The sequence below is a fragment of the Artibeus jamaicensis genome, unplaced genomic scaffold, assembly GCF_021234435.1.
Source record: "Artibeus jamaicensis isolate MK-2021 breed Jamaican fruit bat unplaced genomic scaffold, CSHL_Jam_final scaffold_369, whole genome shotgun sequence".
NCBI lineage: Eukaryota > Metazoa > Chordata > Mammalia > Chiroptera > Phyllostomidae > Artibeus > Artibeus jamaicensis.
This window is the reverse complement of record NW_026522042.1, coordinates 30,588,485-30,605,496: the sequence shown is the minus strand read 5'-3', so window position 1 is coordinate 30,605,496 and position 17,012 is coordinate 30,588,485. Positions and strand designations below refer to the sequence as shown.

Sequence of the window (17,012 nt, the reverse complement as noted above, 5' to 3'; positions counted from 1 at the left end):
ATTTGGACTTTTCTTTACCACAGAGGCAGTGTGATAACCAAGAACATGGTTCAAAGCTCAAGCCCCCAACGGTCCCAGGACCTGCCTGCAGTGGCACAGCGATGTCATCACGTGTCGTAAGTGACGGGGCTTTCCAGTCGTTGCCTGATCTGTGTTCTGATGGAGGAGGTGGGGAGAAACATCACAGTCGAAGGAATTGGTGACAAATTTGATGTCTACGGATGGAAGTGACCGAAAGAGGAGCAGTCCATCAAAATGATTGGTATTTCACAAGGAAGGCTCCAGTAATTACTGTTTTAACTAAAATGTGGCCCTTGGGGAGGGGTCAAAGGGCCAAGCAAAGGAACAGGGAGTTCGGGGTGCACATCAGGATCTGAGGTGTGGCCTGGACCTTCTGGTAGAGAAGCTGGGGCAGCGGCAACTATAATTAACACCACGCCTTTATGGCGAGTCTGCAAGGTGGCCTGTGGACCTTTCAATGCCCCTTTGAAATCACAGAACACCTGTCATTTCTGAACCTAGACTTGCAAATGACTGGAACTCACAGTCAATGCGAATGCCAGCAGGTACAGTGCAAAACAGAGACCAACCCATGAACACAGGGAGAACATGGTACAATGTCATGGCGTCATAAGCTGCCATTCCTGGTCATTCCTGGGGATCCACTGTGATGGAGTGGTGTCAATGCACTTGAGAAAACTGTTTAAGAGTTCTGGGGCAGTACACCACATACTTAAATCTGCAGTGAAAAGGGGACTACAGAGTGACAAATAATCATTCCAGAGTGACACATTATAGCTACACCTGCCCTGCTGGGCCACGGTCAGCACACCCGCAATGCTGTCAGGCTTCGTATTATCATTGGCCACAAATAAGCATCTTCACTAATTGATGGTGACCTGCTCTCCCCAAAGTCAGGTATCTATACTAAATGGCCCAAGGCCACCTGTGCCTCCCAGACCCAGCATATGCAGAACCAACCTTTCCCCGTTGCCAGCTACACCCTGTATGTATGTATCAGAACCCAAAAGGGAATCAGGGACACTCATGGACCAGCCAGGCACCAGTGCAGAGGGAACGGAAATGCACCTACTAAGGAGGAGACCAAAACCCAGAACCACAGCCCAATGTTTCACCTGTGGGGGTGATGGTCTAGAGCAGCTGGGCTACAGCTGCAACTGCAGAATGATGTCATCTACTGAGGCAACATAGTGCTGTGGTTTAGAACACAAACCCCAGACAAGGTCAGCCAGCACTGAACATGCAACTCTGCTACACATGAGCTGTGTGAGTGGGCTTGCGATTTAGCCTCTGTGCCCTTGTTTGGCTTTGTAACATAAATACAAGTTCCCAAAACTGAGGGGTGCAGCAGGACCAACTGAGTTGCCTCGTGAGAACAGGGCCTGGGGGAGGCTCGGCAAGCCGGGCCCCGAAGCCTCTTCGGAGCAGGTGACTGTCAGGGAGATTAGAGGTGGGAAAACCTACTCAGGAGGGGGACTGCTGGCTCCAGGACCTTGTGGACAGGGGAGTCCCCTCAGCAAGAAGAAACCATGTCTCCATGTGGGAGGCCCTTTTCTGGTGTCATTTTGGAGACAAAGTAGCAACTTCCTAAGGTGTGTGACCCCTGACTCTCTGGAAGAAAGACCCCTCAGGGGAGCAGTGGGCATGCACAAGTCCCCCCATTCCAGAAAGGGACAGTGAGGACACTGAAAGCTGGGCTCTGACTCACTCCCCTAGACCATCCCTATAGTCTCGCATGACACAGAACACTGACGCTGCTACACACTGATGATATCAAAGTCCCTAGAGCGTATTCTGGGATCTAAACGGGTTCAGAATCACTCAAGGGGAGCAAATCAACAATATAGGTCCCCAGGACCCAGCGTAAAGTCTCTAACTCAGTAGGCCTGAACTGGGCCCCCTTTCTAACCAATAAGTCCAGGTTATGCTGATGCAGGAGCCCACAAGTGCAGCCCATGAGCAACGATGCACCAGGGCCGTGACTCAGTGTGGCCCACAGATGCCACAGCATCACGGGTGTACGAGCCAGGCAGCCTCCCAAGGCCCCTGAGGACCAGCAGAGGCAGACAGTGCAGTCGATCAGAACCCCTGTGGTCGGTAACCAGTCTGCAGGATGTTCTTCAACAGTGTCCCTAAATCGGCCTCCTTCAGTATTTGTTATGCTGCCAATGAAGCAGGCCCTGAAGAAATCAGAATTCTGCATTTTGCTCTGGCTCTTCCTGCCTAACTGCCCAGAGAATAAATTTTATGAATGTTACTCACACTCTGGGGAAGCAATAATTGACCGTTTACAAGATACATTGTACTATACTGTAAAAATGCTATGAAATAATTACATGGAATAAGTCATATAAGTACTTGAAGACTTTATTATACGCTTATGTCTAATTGAAATCCATATAAACAGTTACACTGAACAGTCTTTATGCACTAAACTTGAAAATATAAAATATAAAACCAATTCAAGTACTTCTCATATTAAAACAATTTTTTTAGCTTTCTTTGACACCATAATAAGATAGAATAAAAAAGTACGCAAACAGTATACTAAGGAGAATTTCTAAAACCTTTTACCTTACCAAACATATTTACTATTTTCAAAACAATTCTGCCATAAGGATCAAATCATCATCCTCCAAGACCTGAGCTCACCAGCCGTCTGAAAATGAGGGATGGCTTAGGGAGCACAGCTCCGCCAAGCCCTCTGAGCCCCACCATCCGAGGACACTCAATCACAGGCTGCCTGAAGGTCACAGCGATGCAAACAGGACTAGAAGGATCTTCAGACAGACGGAGGATGAAGTTAGGAAGGGGGGTGGTCCTCCCCTCGGATGCTTCGGTATTTAGCCATGTCTTCTGGAAATACTTTAGAAAGTTCTTGAATCAACAGGCTTTTAAATTTCTAAGAAGAAAAATGTATACTGTCAATATATCTTTGCGACCCAATACCCAAGTTAAAGATCACACCCCACAGAGCCCTCCAAAGACCGGAGTCCACTTTGCCCTCATGCAACCCCATGTCCCAGTGCTGCCTGCTCACTACCCATGGATGCAATACTTGGTGAACCAGCTGCAAACTACACTTGCAACTATGTTACGGGAACATTAAGAACTAGCTGAAAGGGGAAATCATGTTTAAATACACTTCTTCCCTCTTGCTTCCAAGTGATAAAAGGCCCTCCTACAGGGAGCCATTCACACATATGAAAATGATTTTTGTACACAGCACACATAACAGGAATCTTCAAATAATATTTAATGAAGCAATGAATGACTTGAACCACATGGCACTGTGTGTGCAAACAGCTCAATCAAAGCATTCAGAGCACATGGAAACCTGTCTACGCCAAATGCCATGGCTTCCAGATCGTACATATCAGCATAACCTTTGTTTTACGCCAATCTTAATGGCAGCTAAGTATCTGTCGGCATCTCAAAATTTTTTCTTATAAGCTACACTAAGAAGCACTGTGGGCATACACAGATATACTACTTACATAGGTAAGAATAGATTTTCAAAGGAGACTGCACGTCAACCCTTCAATACACACCCACTGGACAAAGACAGGCCACGTAACTGCTCAGTGACTTTCACATTCTTGGAGAGAATAACACCAAGCAACAATCGCGGCAAACTGAAGATAAACCACAGGTGCCAGGCGGTACTGCCAACAGGAAGCCTCTGCGTCACCCACAGGCACTGGAGCTGCACAGAAGCGTGCTGGGACCGAGCAGAACTCTCAGGGACCACAACCCTGTTCTGCTGGACAGTGCAACTCCCTCACAAAACAGTCCAAGTAGGCGCTACTCACTACCGATTAAAGCTGCATTATTTGCAGTGGGTGACGCCGATTCGACAGCAACTGAGTTTCAAACTAACAAAAGAGAAATGAAGCCACACTAACAGTTACATTACAGCAAATGCCCCTCCAGGGCTCACTGCCTATCACCAGCACAGATCACCCAGGGACACACCGGGAAGCCCTGCAACCTCAAGGCAACATGTGATCCATCGCTGTTATCCTGAGTGTCTCTCTCATTGCTCCTCACACCCTCTGACCCTAAAAAATCACATCAGACACCGACTGAGCACACCCATGGGTGCTGGGCATCAGCAGGAATGGAACACTCATGCCCCATGACCCCAGAGTGTAAGCTGCAAGAAAGAGACAGAATAAAGAAAAAAAAAAAAAAAAGGAATCCTCCTCAGCACTCTCAGGAAAGAAGCTTGGGAAAGACTCATCCCCAAGGCCTCCCTGAGCAGGTGACAGACGATGACCCCAAAGTTTGTAAAGAGAGCACGTAAGAGCTGCAGACAAAAAAGACCACACGAGAACAAACGGAAGGGAGAGGGTTCGGTGACCTCCAGAAATGGAAACAAGACCAGCGTGGCTGGGCCAGAAGAGGAGTGGGGTGGAGAGGCAGCAGGGCCCCTCGCATGAGGCCGACAGAAACGGGAGACCAGCAAAGGGATGGCGCTGTCCAACTAGGGGAGAAGTCAAACCACATTTGAGTGAATTTAAGAAAAAAACAACCTATGTCATGCTGCAGATGCACGGAGGTTTCTAGATCTCATCGCAGCTCGGAAACAGAGCAAGTTCTCTGTGGAGAAGGGAGTGACGAGGGGATGTGGTTCAAAGGGGTCTGCAGTCGGAAGCTGGAACCTGCCACCAGAGATGCAAAAGGGAGTGAGGATTCAAGACTCCTCCTAACGGCAGAGCCACAATCACAGGACAGAACCTGACAGAAGACACCACTGCTATTTCACTGTTCACTGCATATCACGCAATTCAGAAATCTCAACTGTGTCATGTTGTAAGAGAGCTGGTGTTTTACCAAACATGGAAAAGAGCGACAAAGTCTACCAGCCAAATTTGCTCTGTAACGATTTATGCTGTGACATTACTTGCGGTTTATAGGAGCCTTACCTTCATTGTGTCGATCTTGCCTTTAACTTGTTCATTTTTCGCTAGGGCCCTCTCCAGGCACTCTTTGGTGTAGAGCTGTGGGTTTCGACCTTGATCTATGTATCTGGAAACAAGAAACATCTTTGGTAATATTTATTCTTATGGGGCAGAAAAGTTAGCTACATATAACTTCACTGGCCCTGTTGAGAAGAAACTGTGTCCAAGAACCAGGTAAATTAGGATCCCTTCATTTATACAAGGATAGATATGATCTCATATTACTTGTAATAATATGAACGCCTCATAAAATCAAGTAACCATCCCTTATAAACCTAGCAAGGTCCACAGCTACACCACTTTACATCTGCAGCATCCATGTTTCCCAAAGGCTTCATGGCCATTACATTTGGATCCTCACAATAACCTATGGGGCTAGGAAGCTCTTGATACGAGAGAGCTACGAGTGGGGAGGGCTTCAGGCAAGGGATTCCGGCGCAGCAACATGGGGGAGCCAGGGAGAGCCCTCCAGGATGCCGCCTACACGCCAGGTCCCCCATCCTTGAGAACCCTGTGTGGAGGAGCCTCAGGCTGCTAGAGGTGGGGGGGGGGGAGCTGCAAGCAGGACAGCCGGGCCCTGTCCGGTTACAAGCTGTTCCACTGCTTTCCTTCCCTCCCCCCTTATTTAGTAGGGGAATGCTACTAAATAACCTAAGTAACTTGAATCGAACAGAGAGTTCTCCCCAATTATTTCTAAACAGTATAAAACTGTTTCTTGACAATTTCAACACTTTCCCCAATCTGTCTTCCTTATCCCAAAGGTTTCACTGAGCACACCGCCTAGACGAACACGCACATCTCACCAGCGCTCTGCTCCGTTTCCTTCTGGGCCCAGGAGACCTCCGTATCACTCAGCTAAACCGAATTATTCATTACGAAGAAACAATAACCACCACCACACCAAGTCCAATTTATGTATTTTAATGCTTCAGTTGAAAAAAATTACTTTAGATAAAGGTACTGTTACCTAATGGCATAAAAACTGGCCTTCACAACAGACAGCAAAAAATTAATAAATCACAAGTTCTAGAAATTCCATTGCACTGCAATGTTCTTGAAATGATGGAACAAAGGAAGCAGAATTATGGTTAATTCTAAACAAAATCTGTCCATTTCTAGAGAACAAAAAACCTTCCAGGTTCAAGTGTCCTAAATAAACCACCATTCAACAGCAATATTATTCTGATAAGGCTCTTCTTCCAGGACCCAAAGGCTGAACCCACTTCTGCCAACACACCCACCCAGTGAGGTTAGGCAGTGCTGGACAGAAGGGCCCAAGCTGACATCTTTATCCCTGTTACAGAAAACAGTCAGTGTGTCTGAAAGAGTGTGCTGAGAAAGCCACTGTGGGCCAGGAAATTCCTACCTTGTGCAAAAATGACTGACAGTTTGCATCACTGATTACTGGAGCCCAGAGGCAACCTCACTGCCAATACCAGGTGAGTCTCCACTGTCTTTTCACCCAGCTGCGGGGGCTGAGCTGGCCAAAGCCCTATTCCCCACTGTCCTTCAGCAGTCTTTTTCCATCACCTTACTATCTGTCAATAAACCCACCCCACATATTCATGACCAGAACAGCACTGATGAGGAAGGCAAGGTAGCCTCCACCTTCCCACACTCCACAAGCCGGCACTATTACCCAGGAGTCCAGACCCTTAGCCCACGCACAGGACCTTCACTCCCACTGGAGCCAGAGAATTCAGTGGGGCCGACTGAAAACATGCAGAGAAAACATGACACCATCCGTGGCCAAAAGGCAAGGATGCAGCCGAATGAATGCAGCATGAATGCCCCATCTCTGCAGACAGCTGCTGAGCTCCCCAGTGCCTGGACTTCTACCTCTGACCTTTTGGGATGTAAAATGACAATAGCTTTTCCTTTACAGTCAAAGGTCAGTTCTCAAGTGTTTCCCATCTGGAAAATCTTGTTTCTCAACCAAGCTATTCACAGAAAAAAAATGCCTCAGTTGTTGAACAAAACTCCGTTTCTCAACCCAACAACAGTTTCATGCTGATACTGCATTTCTAATGGGAGAAAATAATTCAGTTTTCAAAACAACAAAAACTGCTTCTCAAACAGCCTACCAGAACAAATTAAGTTTGAGAACCAAGGTTCCACTGTACTGTTCAAGGAAACTGATGGTTTACACTTTCAGTTTTACTGCAAAAAGTATTAGTATACTCTTGCAAATCGATTGGAGTCAGCTCCAGGAAGAGGCTGTTTGTCACAGAGAAAACAGCCCTGGTCGAGGAAGGACAGGTCCAGGATTTTAGTCTTCCCTCTGACACCAACTACTAACTAGTCCACTGCAGTCACTTACCAGTCCCTTCACCTGTGAAATCAGGGGTATAACAACCAGACCAGTGTGATAAAACCTGAATTAAAAAAAACTTAGGTTTACATCCTGGATGCATAGGTTTACTTCCTGGATGCATTCTCTGGGCCGTGACTACAGTAGAAACACATACCCTCCTGTAGAAAACTGTGAACAGCCTTCTCAAACTTATTTGGCCCAAGAACTTTTACTTTTTCAGTCGAGTATCTATCTATTCCCACCTCCAAGAGCTAGCAGTCCCAGGGCAGCATGGGAGATACCAGACCAGACTACTTTTCAGGTTGTTTCTGGCTGTAATTTTTTTAAACTTAAAATAAACCCACTTAAGACTCACTCTTTTTTCTTTTTTCAATAAAAAGGGAAGTTATGTGGCTGTCCTTCTATCTAAACAGGACTTTTAACCATCTATGATGTTTCTATGATGTATCATATTTAACATTCCTCTATGCTTAAGTAACTTTTTCAACAATACCATATTGAGATATTTTTAAATTGTTAATCCTCCCAGAACATAAGACTCTATGCCGGCAGGTGTTCTTGTCCATTTCCTTCACTGGCATATTCCCAGCACCTAGGCTGTGCCTACCACACAGCACACACTAAAACACCTGTGACTGAAGCAGTCACCACAACTAAACAAGACTTATACTCCAATGAATATCAGAAATGGTACTTACTCAAAAACTTCTAAAGGTACGGTAATATCATGAAGCTGCTGTCTGCACTTATCAATATCCTGTAAGCCAGTCACAATAAAATTCCTGGGGAAAAAGGCAAAAATGGGGGCATTTGGTTAACTCCATGGCACCGTAAGCACCACCCCCCTGGCTAACTGGGGCTCCACAAAGGTGTTCCTTCCACATACAGGGTTGACACACAGCCCATAACTTTTTGGTTACCTAGAGAACTTCAAGGAAGGGTTTGAAATTACAGAATACTTCACATGTTTGTTGACTTGCTTTCTAAACTAGAAATTCCCAATGTTGGGGGACAGGAACCAACTCCCTTGAGAATGTCATGAAAAATGTAAGCCTTCTCTCAAAAGCAATTACCCTGAGATGCATTATGATTTTGTTTGTGGGGCAGTGGACTGGGGCTTAGGAAGGCAACCTCAAAGTCTGGGCGGAAGAAAACCCTCATTGCCCCGCTGAATTTCAGCCCCTCTGGGGAGCCTTTCTAAATCACAGGGCTAGTCCCCCAGCACTGGGTATGCAACACGGAGTGTACACTTATGCTCCCTATAAAGCCATGAGCCCTTCTCCAGGCATTCTATTTGTGTGTTTGCCTTTGTCCATCCCAGGCCCTAACACCATGCTGGCACAACGCTGTTGGCCAAAAAATATTAGTTAATAAAGAGTCTAGGGACTTTCTCACCATCCCTTCCCCCAATTGCTCCAAATTCAGTCCTATGTAACAGGTGGTGCCAAGCAGCCCTCATTTTCCCAGGCCCACTTCGGTGAGCTCCCAGTGAAGCTTGCCTCCCCTCTGGGGACAGACAAGCTCTGAATTCCCCAGGGAGTTAGGAGGAAACGCCGGGAGGGCGTCAGAGGTGCGCAGGGAGAAACTTAGATAATGAAGCATGGCTCCCTCGGATGTGGACCCAGAACAGAAACTTTTGTCTGGCATGAGAAAGTCTCCAAATGAGCCCGTAAGGCGAAGCGGGAAGCGGGTGGGCCGGCAACAGACGGCAGCGGCAAGCTCGCCCTCGGTGCACAGCCGGGAGCGAGGAGTCGGGAGCGAGGAGTCCGGAAAGGCCCAGAGGAGGGCGGGAGAGAGGATGTGGCTCTAAGCCAGGCCCTGGCTTCCCGATCCCAGTTCCCCATCCCCGATCCCAACCTGGCTCCCCGAACCAACGCTGCCCGGCCAGCCCCACCGAAACGCGAGCGACATCTGGCCGCCAATTACAGTTTTTGGTTGAGCCCAGCCTGGCTGCTGGGCTGGAAGTCGCTGACGATGATGCCGAGTTGCCGGATATTCTCCACGAACTTCTCCAGGTGCTCCTCCAGGTGGTCGAACTTCTCCGCCATGGCCCTACGGTCAGCACCGCCAAGGGCGTGGCCCTACTCCACTGCTTCCTGCTTCCGCTAGGCCCCACCACCACTTCCGTTTCCTCTGGGGGCGGGAGGAGCGGGGACAGCACGGTGGGCGGGGCTGGCCGTTGCGGGCAAATCCCAGATCCTGGAGCGCCTCTGGGGCGGGTGCCAGAGCCCGAGGGAGCGGGATTTAGGTTGGCCCCGCCCCAAAAGCCCTAAGCCGCACAAGTGGGCGGAGTAGCCAGGTATCCGTCATTAGGACTTCCCCGCTGGCTCTAAGGGCTATAAAGGGCCGCTGGTGAGAACCTGCAAGACCTTCTCTGCCTTTGTGTTCCTGAACAAGTTGCCTTGTTCCTGAGCCTCTGTTCACGTCAATAACAGTCAGGAAAATCAGACATGACAGCTACCTGAGGTTAGAAGAGATAATAGCAGGAGAGTTGCTTGGACCCACAATTAAAATGACTTTTTTTATTCCGGATATGCAAATTATGGGTATTCACTGCAAATAACTAAAACAATACCAAAAAAAGTGTAATAAAGAAAGCAAGACCTGAAACCCTGCCCCCCGGACGTAAGCCATCTTTAAGATCAATCGTTCCCTGCATTTCTTGAGTATACATACATCTGAATTTGTATGGGTAAGACTCTGTTTATGCTTATCATCCTGATGTTATTATTAATAGCACTCCCTTTTACTCTCTATCAAAATGTCGCAATTTGGTTGACACATAGACTCACTAGTTAAAGGGGAAACTGTAAAATATTTGGAACTGACCAATAAGCACTTCCTATCGAAGTTTAGCTTTGTTTCTAAAATGACATTTTGAGGGATGATAGTCTGGAAATAAAAAGCTAGGGTTTCAACTCAAAAAGAAAAAAAAAGCAAGAGAGAAATCACAAGTTCAGCAATTGTATACAGGGTCTGGCAGAAGTAAGGCTTCCTTGTGTGGGGTGGTAGGGTACATAAATGTCTCACAAAAGATGGACAGCAATTTGAACATTCTACCTAAAATGTCATATGGTGAGCTGGAGTGTGATACTGTTATGTTACAGAATTATATGCTTAAGATTTGGTAATAAAAGATTTTGTAATAAAAAAGAGGTTATTTGTGCTGGACCCTGTGAAAAGAAGTAATGAAAGTAAAGAGATATAATGGTTTTTTTTAAAGTTTCACTAGTTTTCTCTCTATACTCATTATGATGGGGGACTCGCAAGTTGGAAAATTTTAGTTTAGGTAGTAGCTAATTAGCTTAGTAATCAATGTATGTAAAAGCTATTGTTCTAGGAACTGAAAGTATGACCTCTCCTGACTCCAGGAGACCATAAGCGGTTCCACCTTTGTGCCTCAGGAGGACTGCAAGCAATTCAAGATAGTATCTGAGCCATTGTACTCCAAAGTGAGATGACCAACGCCCAGGATACAGCTAAAGACCACCGCCCAGGGCAAGAATGCTGCAGGTTTTTAATCCAACTAACTTTTTCCTGAATTCCAAAGCCCTTACCAACACTTTGTTCTGCTGACAAGAAGGGTCATTTAAAAATGGGATGTAAGATGGTCTGTTAGGGTACAGACACACTGTCTTCTCAGATCGCCAACCATCTGAATAAAGTGCCTATAAAGATTCAATCCCTGTCACTGCTTATTGGGTCTGGTAGGTGACAGGCAGCATGAACACCACCTTTGCCAGTTACAATTAGAAGCTAGAAAAATGAACAGTAAAGTTTTCAACAGAAAACTCACTGTTGAAAAGCCAAATATGCATACTTTTGTCAAGCCTCATCAGGGAGACAGAGAGAGAGAGAATAAACAACATTATAAATGAATGAGGGAGTATAATTCAGTTGCAGTGAAACTTGTTCACATTTTGAAAGCTTAAAGGATATGGACGGGTTTCTAGGAAACTATGAAAAATTAACTTAAGAAATCATAGTAAATGAAAATAGATTCTAACTTTTTAATAAACTAGCCAGTAGACAAAAATCTGTTAAAGAAATGAAGGGCATCAAGCTCTGACAGCTTTTTACATTAGTTTGTCTTACTTTAATCAAACATTAAAGAAAAAATAATTTCAAACTTACCTAGATGCTTTCAGAGACTGGGGGGGGGGGGGGGGGAGAACACACACCAGGTCATTTTTTAAGGGTTGTATAACTTTGGTGTGAAAAGCAGACAAGGACAGTGAAAAACAGGAAAAAAAGGAAAATATAGTCCAATCTTTTTACTGCAAGTAGGTGCAAAAGTCCTAAATAGAAACATGAGCAAATTGAATCAAATAAAATGTGTCAGCTATCTATTGTTACACAGCAAACCTCCCCAAAACTTAGTGTCTTAAAACAATCACAACCCTCGTATTGGCTCCCGAGTCTGCAACATGGCCTGTGCATGGCCCTCACAGTTTTTGTCTCTGCTCCTTGTCACAGCAGTGGGGATGGCTTCACTGGGGCTGGAGGATCTGCTTTCAAGGTGGCTGACTCACTTGGCTGCCATGTTGGTAGTGGATGCCAGCTAGTAGCTCAGCTGAACCGTAGGCTGGACAGCAGCATTCCCACCCCCCACTTCAGTCTCTCTGCGGGCTTTTGGGGATTTCTCGCCTCATTGTGGCTGGGTTGCAGGAGTGCATAGCTCAAGAGAAGCAGGCAGAAGCTGTATTGCCTTTTATGACCTAGATTTAGAAGTTCCATCATCACTTCCACCAAAGCCATGGCACATTTGGATTTCTAGAGAGGAAATGTAAACCCACCTCTCAATGGAAAAAAAAAAAAGTCACATGGTTGGTGTTAGAGTGTTCTGGGAGATGGAGGACCTAAGCCTCCACCTATACTGGAACAAAGAAAGTATGCATCACTGGCTAAATACCTGACCACAAGATTCTCCATTATCAGAAGCAACTGAGGCATAGCCACCTGCATCCTGCTGGAAACCAGTTAAATCCTCACTGTCTCTCCTCTCTCCATTGTGCTTTTCCCAGAAATAAGGCCTATAAATCTCTCCACTTTCTCTCGCTGATTCAGCCATCCCTGGTCACAGGACATTACTTGCAAACACCTGTAGTACTCAGGACACCTGGGGCAGATCAGCAAGGTGACCCACCTTCCCCCGGGATCTGCTACACACCCTTAAAAACCCTTCACCCTTTTCCTTGCTACTGCGGTCTGCTTGGACTCAGCTCACAGATAGTAGTGTCCCTTCTGTAATGAAAGCCCTTAATTGGACTTTCTGGCTCCCGGTCCTTTCTCAGCTACCTCAGCCACCTAAGAGGTGGTAGAGTAGGTAAAATGGGAAATCTTATTGAAGCCATTTTCAGGAAATACAACCTGTCACACTTAATACTGAAAAAATTATAATGATCTACTGGGCTCTTCCTAGGACTGTGCGAATGCTCAGATATCATAATATCTATAATTAAGTCCATTAAAAAGTGTAGAAAAATCTCGTCGATTTAAAAAATAGATATTTGATAAAAATTCAACGCAATTCATGATTATTTTTAAAAAAAGAAATTTCCTAAATCTAATAAAGGATAAATACAGAAAGCAGCAGATTAATGACGAAACCATCACCCCAACTGTCCAGGACTACTTTACACTTTAAGTACCGATCAGCTTAAAGACAGTCAAGGAAGTAAGCAGCTCTTGGCTATTTTTCAAGTCCTTGCTATTGTCTGCCCTTATTTTGACATTGAACCTTGTGAATTGTCATTAAAATTTCTTTTCCCTGCCTTAGCTTTCCAACTATATTTTAGGCATTTTGAGGACAGGAATATAAACTTACATATTCCTCAAATAAATAGTTTTTGATTATTTAAAGGCTACAGGGAAAGGAGACAAAGGAAGCAGCAAAAAGAAACCAGATGCCTATTTTTCCACTATGAATGTCGCTCCCCAGGAAGCCATTCTTTTCTGTGAAGGTAGACCTGATAGCACTTGCTTTCCAAATAATTAAGAGAAATGGAGGGGCTTCTGCAGTTTTGACTTATGGTCCCCTCTCCTATTTTGTTTTGTTTCATTTTGTTTTGTTTAGCATTTACTGAGTTGTTTCTGTCTTCTCCTATACTTGCATGTATAGCCAGCCTGCAAGGGCCAGTTTCTAAGAGCAGTTTGGCCAAAGAAAAGCTTACTTTCATGGAGACGTCTGTACTGCTGCTTTTCCCCCACCTAATAACAGTCCTCCCGTCTCTGTTATGTTACCCTTGTATTAATTCCCTAGGGCTGCTGCAACAAAATATCACAGACTCAGAGGGCTTAAACAACAGAAATTTATTCTCTCAGCGTTCTGGAAGCCAGAACTCGGAGATCAAGGTGCCAGCACAGCTGGTTCCTTCTGAGACTGAGGGAGAGTCTGTTCCCGGGCTCTCCCCTGGCTTCTGGTGGTTCGATGGCCATGTTTGAGGTTCCTTGTCCTGTATAAGCATCACTCCTGTCTCCGCATGCATGTCTCATGGCTTTCTCCCTATGTGGGTCCATCTCAGAATTTTCCCCTTTTCCCCAGTCGTTTTGGATTAGAGCCTACCCTAATGACCTGGTTTTAACTTGGTTATATCTGCAAAGACGCTATGTCCAAAAGAGATCATATTCTGAGATGCTGGGTGTTAGGATTCCAACATCTTCGTCTTCTGTTCAGAAACACTAGCCCCAGCTCCCTGCATTGTGATGGCGGGATATTGGTGTCAAGTTGTAATGAGGACAATTTGGTATCGGTCCTTACATTTCTGTGACTTCTGATTAGACATAAGGTCCAATCTTCCTTTCCATAAACTTTCTCCTTGCCCTTGCCTCTTATTTGCATTGGCTAGAGTGAGAACAGAAATTGAGATTTTAAAGTCTGACTTTTGAAGCCATGCCAAATGGAGCCATTGAGATCCACTGAGTACAGAGGACTTTAAAAGCATTTCTAAGCCACTTATCTCCCAGTTGTCCAAAATTATTGCTCTATTTTGTTCCCTGCTGAAAACAAAAGCATTCAAAACCTACTGAAATCTACATTGAAATTCATTCTTTTCCTCCTTAAACAGCTTAGTGGCTGCTTTCCCTTTACTTAACATCCTAAATATTGTTGATTTGTTTGTAAGAACCATTTTAAAATTTAAACACCCCAGGCTCCAAGTGTAAATGAAACTCGGCTGGAAAATTCCAGCAAACCAGAAGGTACACCAGTTAAGACCCTGACTGCAGAAAACCTGCAGCCCTCTTCGGACAGTAGCCCCGCCTTGTTTTCTCTCTGTCCACGAGATCTGCCCCTGGGAAATTTCCTAACTTCTAAGAAATCTTTGTGACCTTGGAATCAAGAGGCCCAGGTTTGGGGTTTTGGGTTTTTTTTTTCTTTTTTCATTTATATTATTGTTGCTTCATCATCACTCATGGCCTTTAGTGATGCCATTTGGAACATCTTTTTGCCATTCATTCTAATTTATCTCAGAACCAGATTCAGCTTAAGTTATTTTTTAAATGCAGCTATCCTGCCCAGGGGCGTAAAGCAGCTGGTTTCTGCTTTTCACTTTGCAAATTTTCAACACATAAGCAGTTCTAGCAGAAAGAAGCTTTGTAACTTCGTTGTTTTCATCATGATGATGATGATGATGATGCTGACGGTCATGATCATAGTGATAACAACATCTAGCAATTTATATGGATTATCTCATTTATTCTTTATAACCCTAAGAGAAAGCTACTATAATTTGCACCATATGTGGTCAAATATAGGCCAAAAATTTTCATAGTATTGGGAGGCAGAATAATTCCATTTGATAGAGGATGATGTAGTTTTTTTTCCAAGCACCACATCAACCCATGAATGTTGAAATAAATTAGATTTACCACCCATTCTAGTAGGTTCACATGTCAATAAAAGACCACGAGTTGCAATAAAAAATACAAATTGTGTCTTATCCTTATACTAATAAGTTTTGAAAAACATTAAGGTTTTCTCTTCTGTTTTCTTTCACATGCAACATTGTGGCTCTGCCTTAGAATTCTGTGTAATGAAACTGACATGACTTTAATAGCCACAGCATGAGATTCTACCTGCAGAGCCTAAAGACTGTCATGGAAACCCATCAGGAAATGGAAGTGTGCAATGGACTTTCACTGTCAAGGTTCTGTGAAAAGTTCATCACAAATTCAAGAGAGGACAGGACAACATTATAGAAATGGGGATAAGGTAAGACATCTAACTCTTTCATCAATTATACACACAGACACAAAAATTAGACTTTATACCCATTTTTACTCTACTACTTCCTTTAATGCAGTGCTTAAGTCCTTACGTCGCATAGTCTTGTGTAAAAATTCATGACCTTCAGCTGATGTCTAAGTTTGTATTAAACACTCCAGAGAGCAATGAATTGTGCTCAAGTACGCTCTTCTAATTATGATGATCCAGAAAACAAAGCCTTACCTTGCAGAAAGTCAGAGTGCACCTGGGACACCAAAGCAGGATATGGAACACCTGCTTCTGGTTCTGATCAAGAAAGACAGATATTTCACTCAGCATAATATTCTCCAGGTAAATAAGCCAGTTTGTGAAAGACAAATACCATATGATCTCACCTATAAGAGGAATCTAAGCAACAAAATAAGCCAATGAACAAAATAGAACCACAGGCAGGGAAAAATGGAAGCAGACTGACAGTGAACAGAAGGAGGAAAGGAGAGGAATAATGGTGGAAGGAAGGGGAAGGGACTAGTCAAAGAACATATATGAATGACCCATGGACATGGGCAACAGTGTGGGGATTGATGGTGGGAGCTGGGGGTGGGATGGGCAGAGGAGGGCAAAGGGGGGAAACTGGGACAACTATAATAAAATAGCAACAAAAAAATGATTAATAAAAAAATTAGACTCAAAACAAGGCAGAAAAGAAAAGGAAGAAAAAGAGTCAACCAGGATGCTACCTACTAAAGAGCACCTGAAATGAGCAAATATAAAGTAGCTTTTGTTATAAAACTAAGTAAAAATGTATTAAAACCCTTCAGCATGGAAGACGGAAGCTAAGAAGGGACATTCATGATCCAGGCCTATACAACTTTTAACAGGCATGCTTGTTAATGCCCAGGACAGCAGAACTACTGTTAACCTCCTTAACCATCTAGAAAATGGCTTTAGTTGTGCTAGTCCAGGTCCTCTGAGAATCAGGGTCCTCTGAGAATCAAATTCCAAGATGGGACTAAACATGTAAGAAATTTTTAGGAAAACTATGTGTTACAGAAAATAGGGAAGAAACCAGAAAAGGCTGAAAGAGAAATCAGACCAAGATGTAGATATGACCTTCAAAAGAGGAGCAAAGGGAGGAAGCAGGGAAAGAGGTTGAAAGAAGAGGGAGAGAAGAAAGGGGAGAGGGAAGGAGGGATGCTCTTAAAATATAAGCAAATGGTATATGTGTTCTACATAATTCATGGTGACAAGATTTGAGACCTACACCATCACAACTTCCCACCAAATGACTCATCATCACACTGAGCCCCCAGTGACCCCAGATGGTTTTCCCTATGTCCTCTGACTGCCTAAAAATGGGATTTAGGTATGGCCAGGAAAGGACAAGGCTCCACCACGTCTTTGCTGTAAGACTTTGCACCACATTTTGATTTTCCTTGGACATTTGTTTTCTCCCCCTGGAAATAAAGGTAATGTCTATCATTGTGTAAGACATCCATAATAGCAC

At 44.5% G+C, this 17,012-nt stretch overlaps 1 protein-coding gene across 1 annotated transcript; it reads right to left on the bottom strand.

Annotated features, from left to right (window-relative positions):
• Nucleotides 1–2,370: 2,370 nt before the first annotated feature.
• Nucleotides 2,371–9,404, bottom strand: MED10 (mediator complex subunit 10). The gene is made up of 4 exons (XM_037154373.2): nucleotides 9,226–9,404; nucleotides 7,998–8,081; nucleotides 4,950–5,052; nucleotides 2,371–2,923 (listed from the first exon to the last, which is right to left on the bottom strand). The coding sequence occupies exons 1-4, from the start codon at nucleotides 9,345–9,347 to the stop codon at nucleotides 2,825–2,827; spliced, it is 408 nt and encodes a 135-aa protein (XP_037010268.1). The 5' UTR covers nucleotides 9,348–9,404; the 3' UTR covers nucleotides 2,371–2,824.
• Between the last annotated feature and the right edge of the window lie 7,608 nt (nucleotides 9,405–17,012).

What these genes read in the sequence shown, in the direction of transcription:
- MED10 (XM_037154373.2), bottom strand. Translation starts at nt 9,347, where the DNA reads ATGGCGGAGAAGTTCGACCACCTGGAGGAGCACCTGGAGAAGTTCGTG. An exon ending in GCTGGGCTCAACCAAAAACT is followed by an intron (nt 8,082 to 9,225) that starts GTAATTGGCGGC and finishes CTTTTTCCCCAG; the next exon opens with GAATTTTATTGTGACTGGCT. An exon ending in GTACCTTTAGAAGTTTTTGA is followed by an intron (nt 5,053 to 7,997) that starts GTAAGTACCATT and finishes TCTTGTTTCCAG; the next exon opens with ATACATAGATCAAGGTCGAA.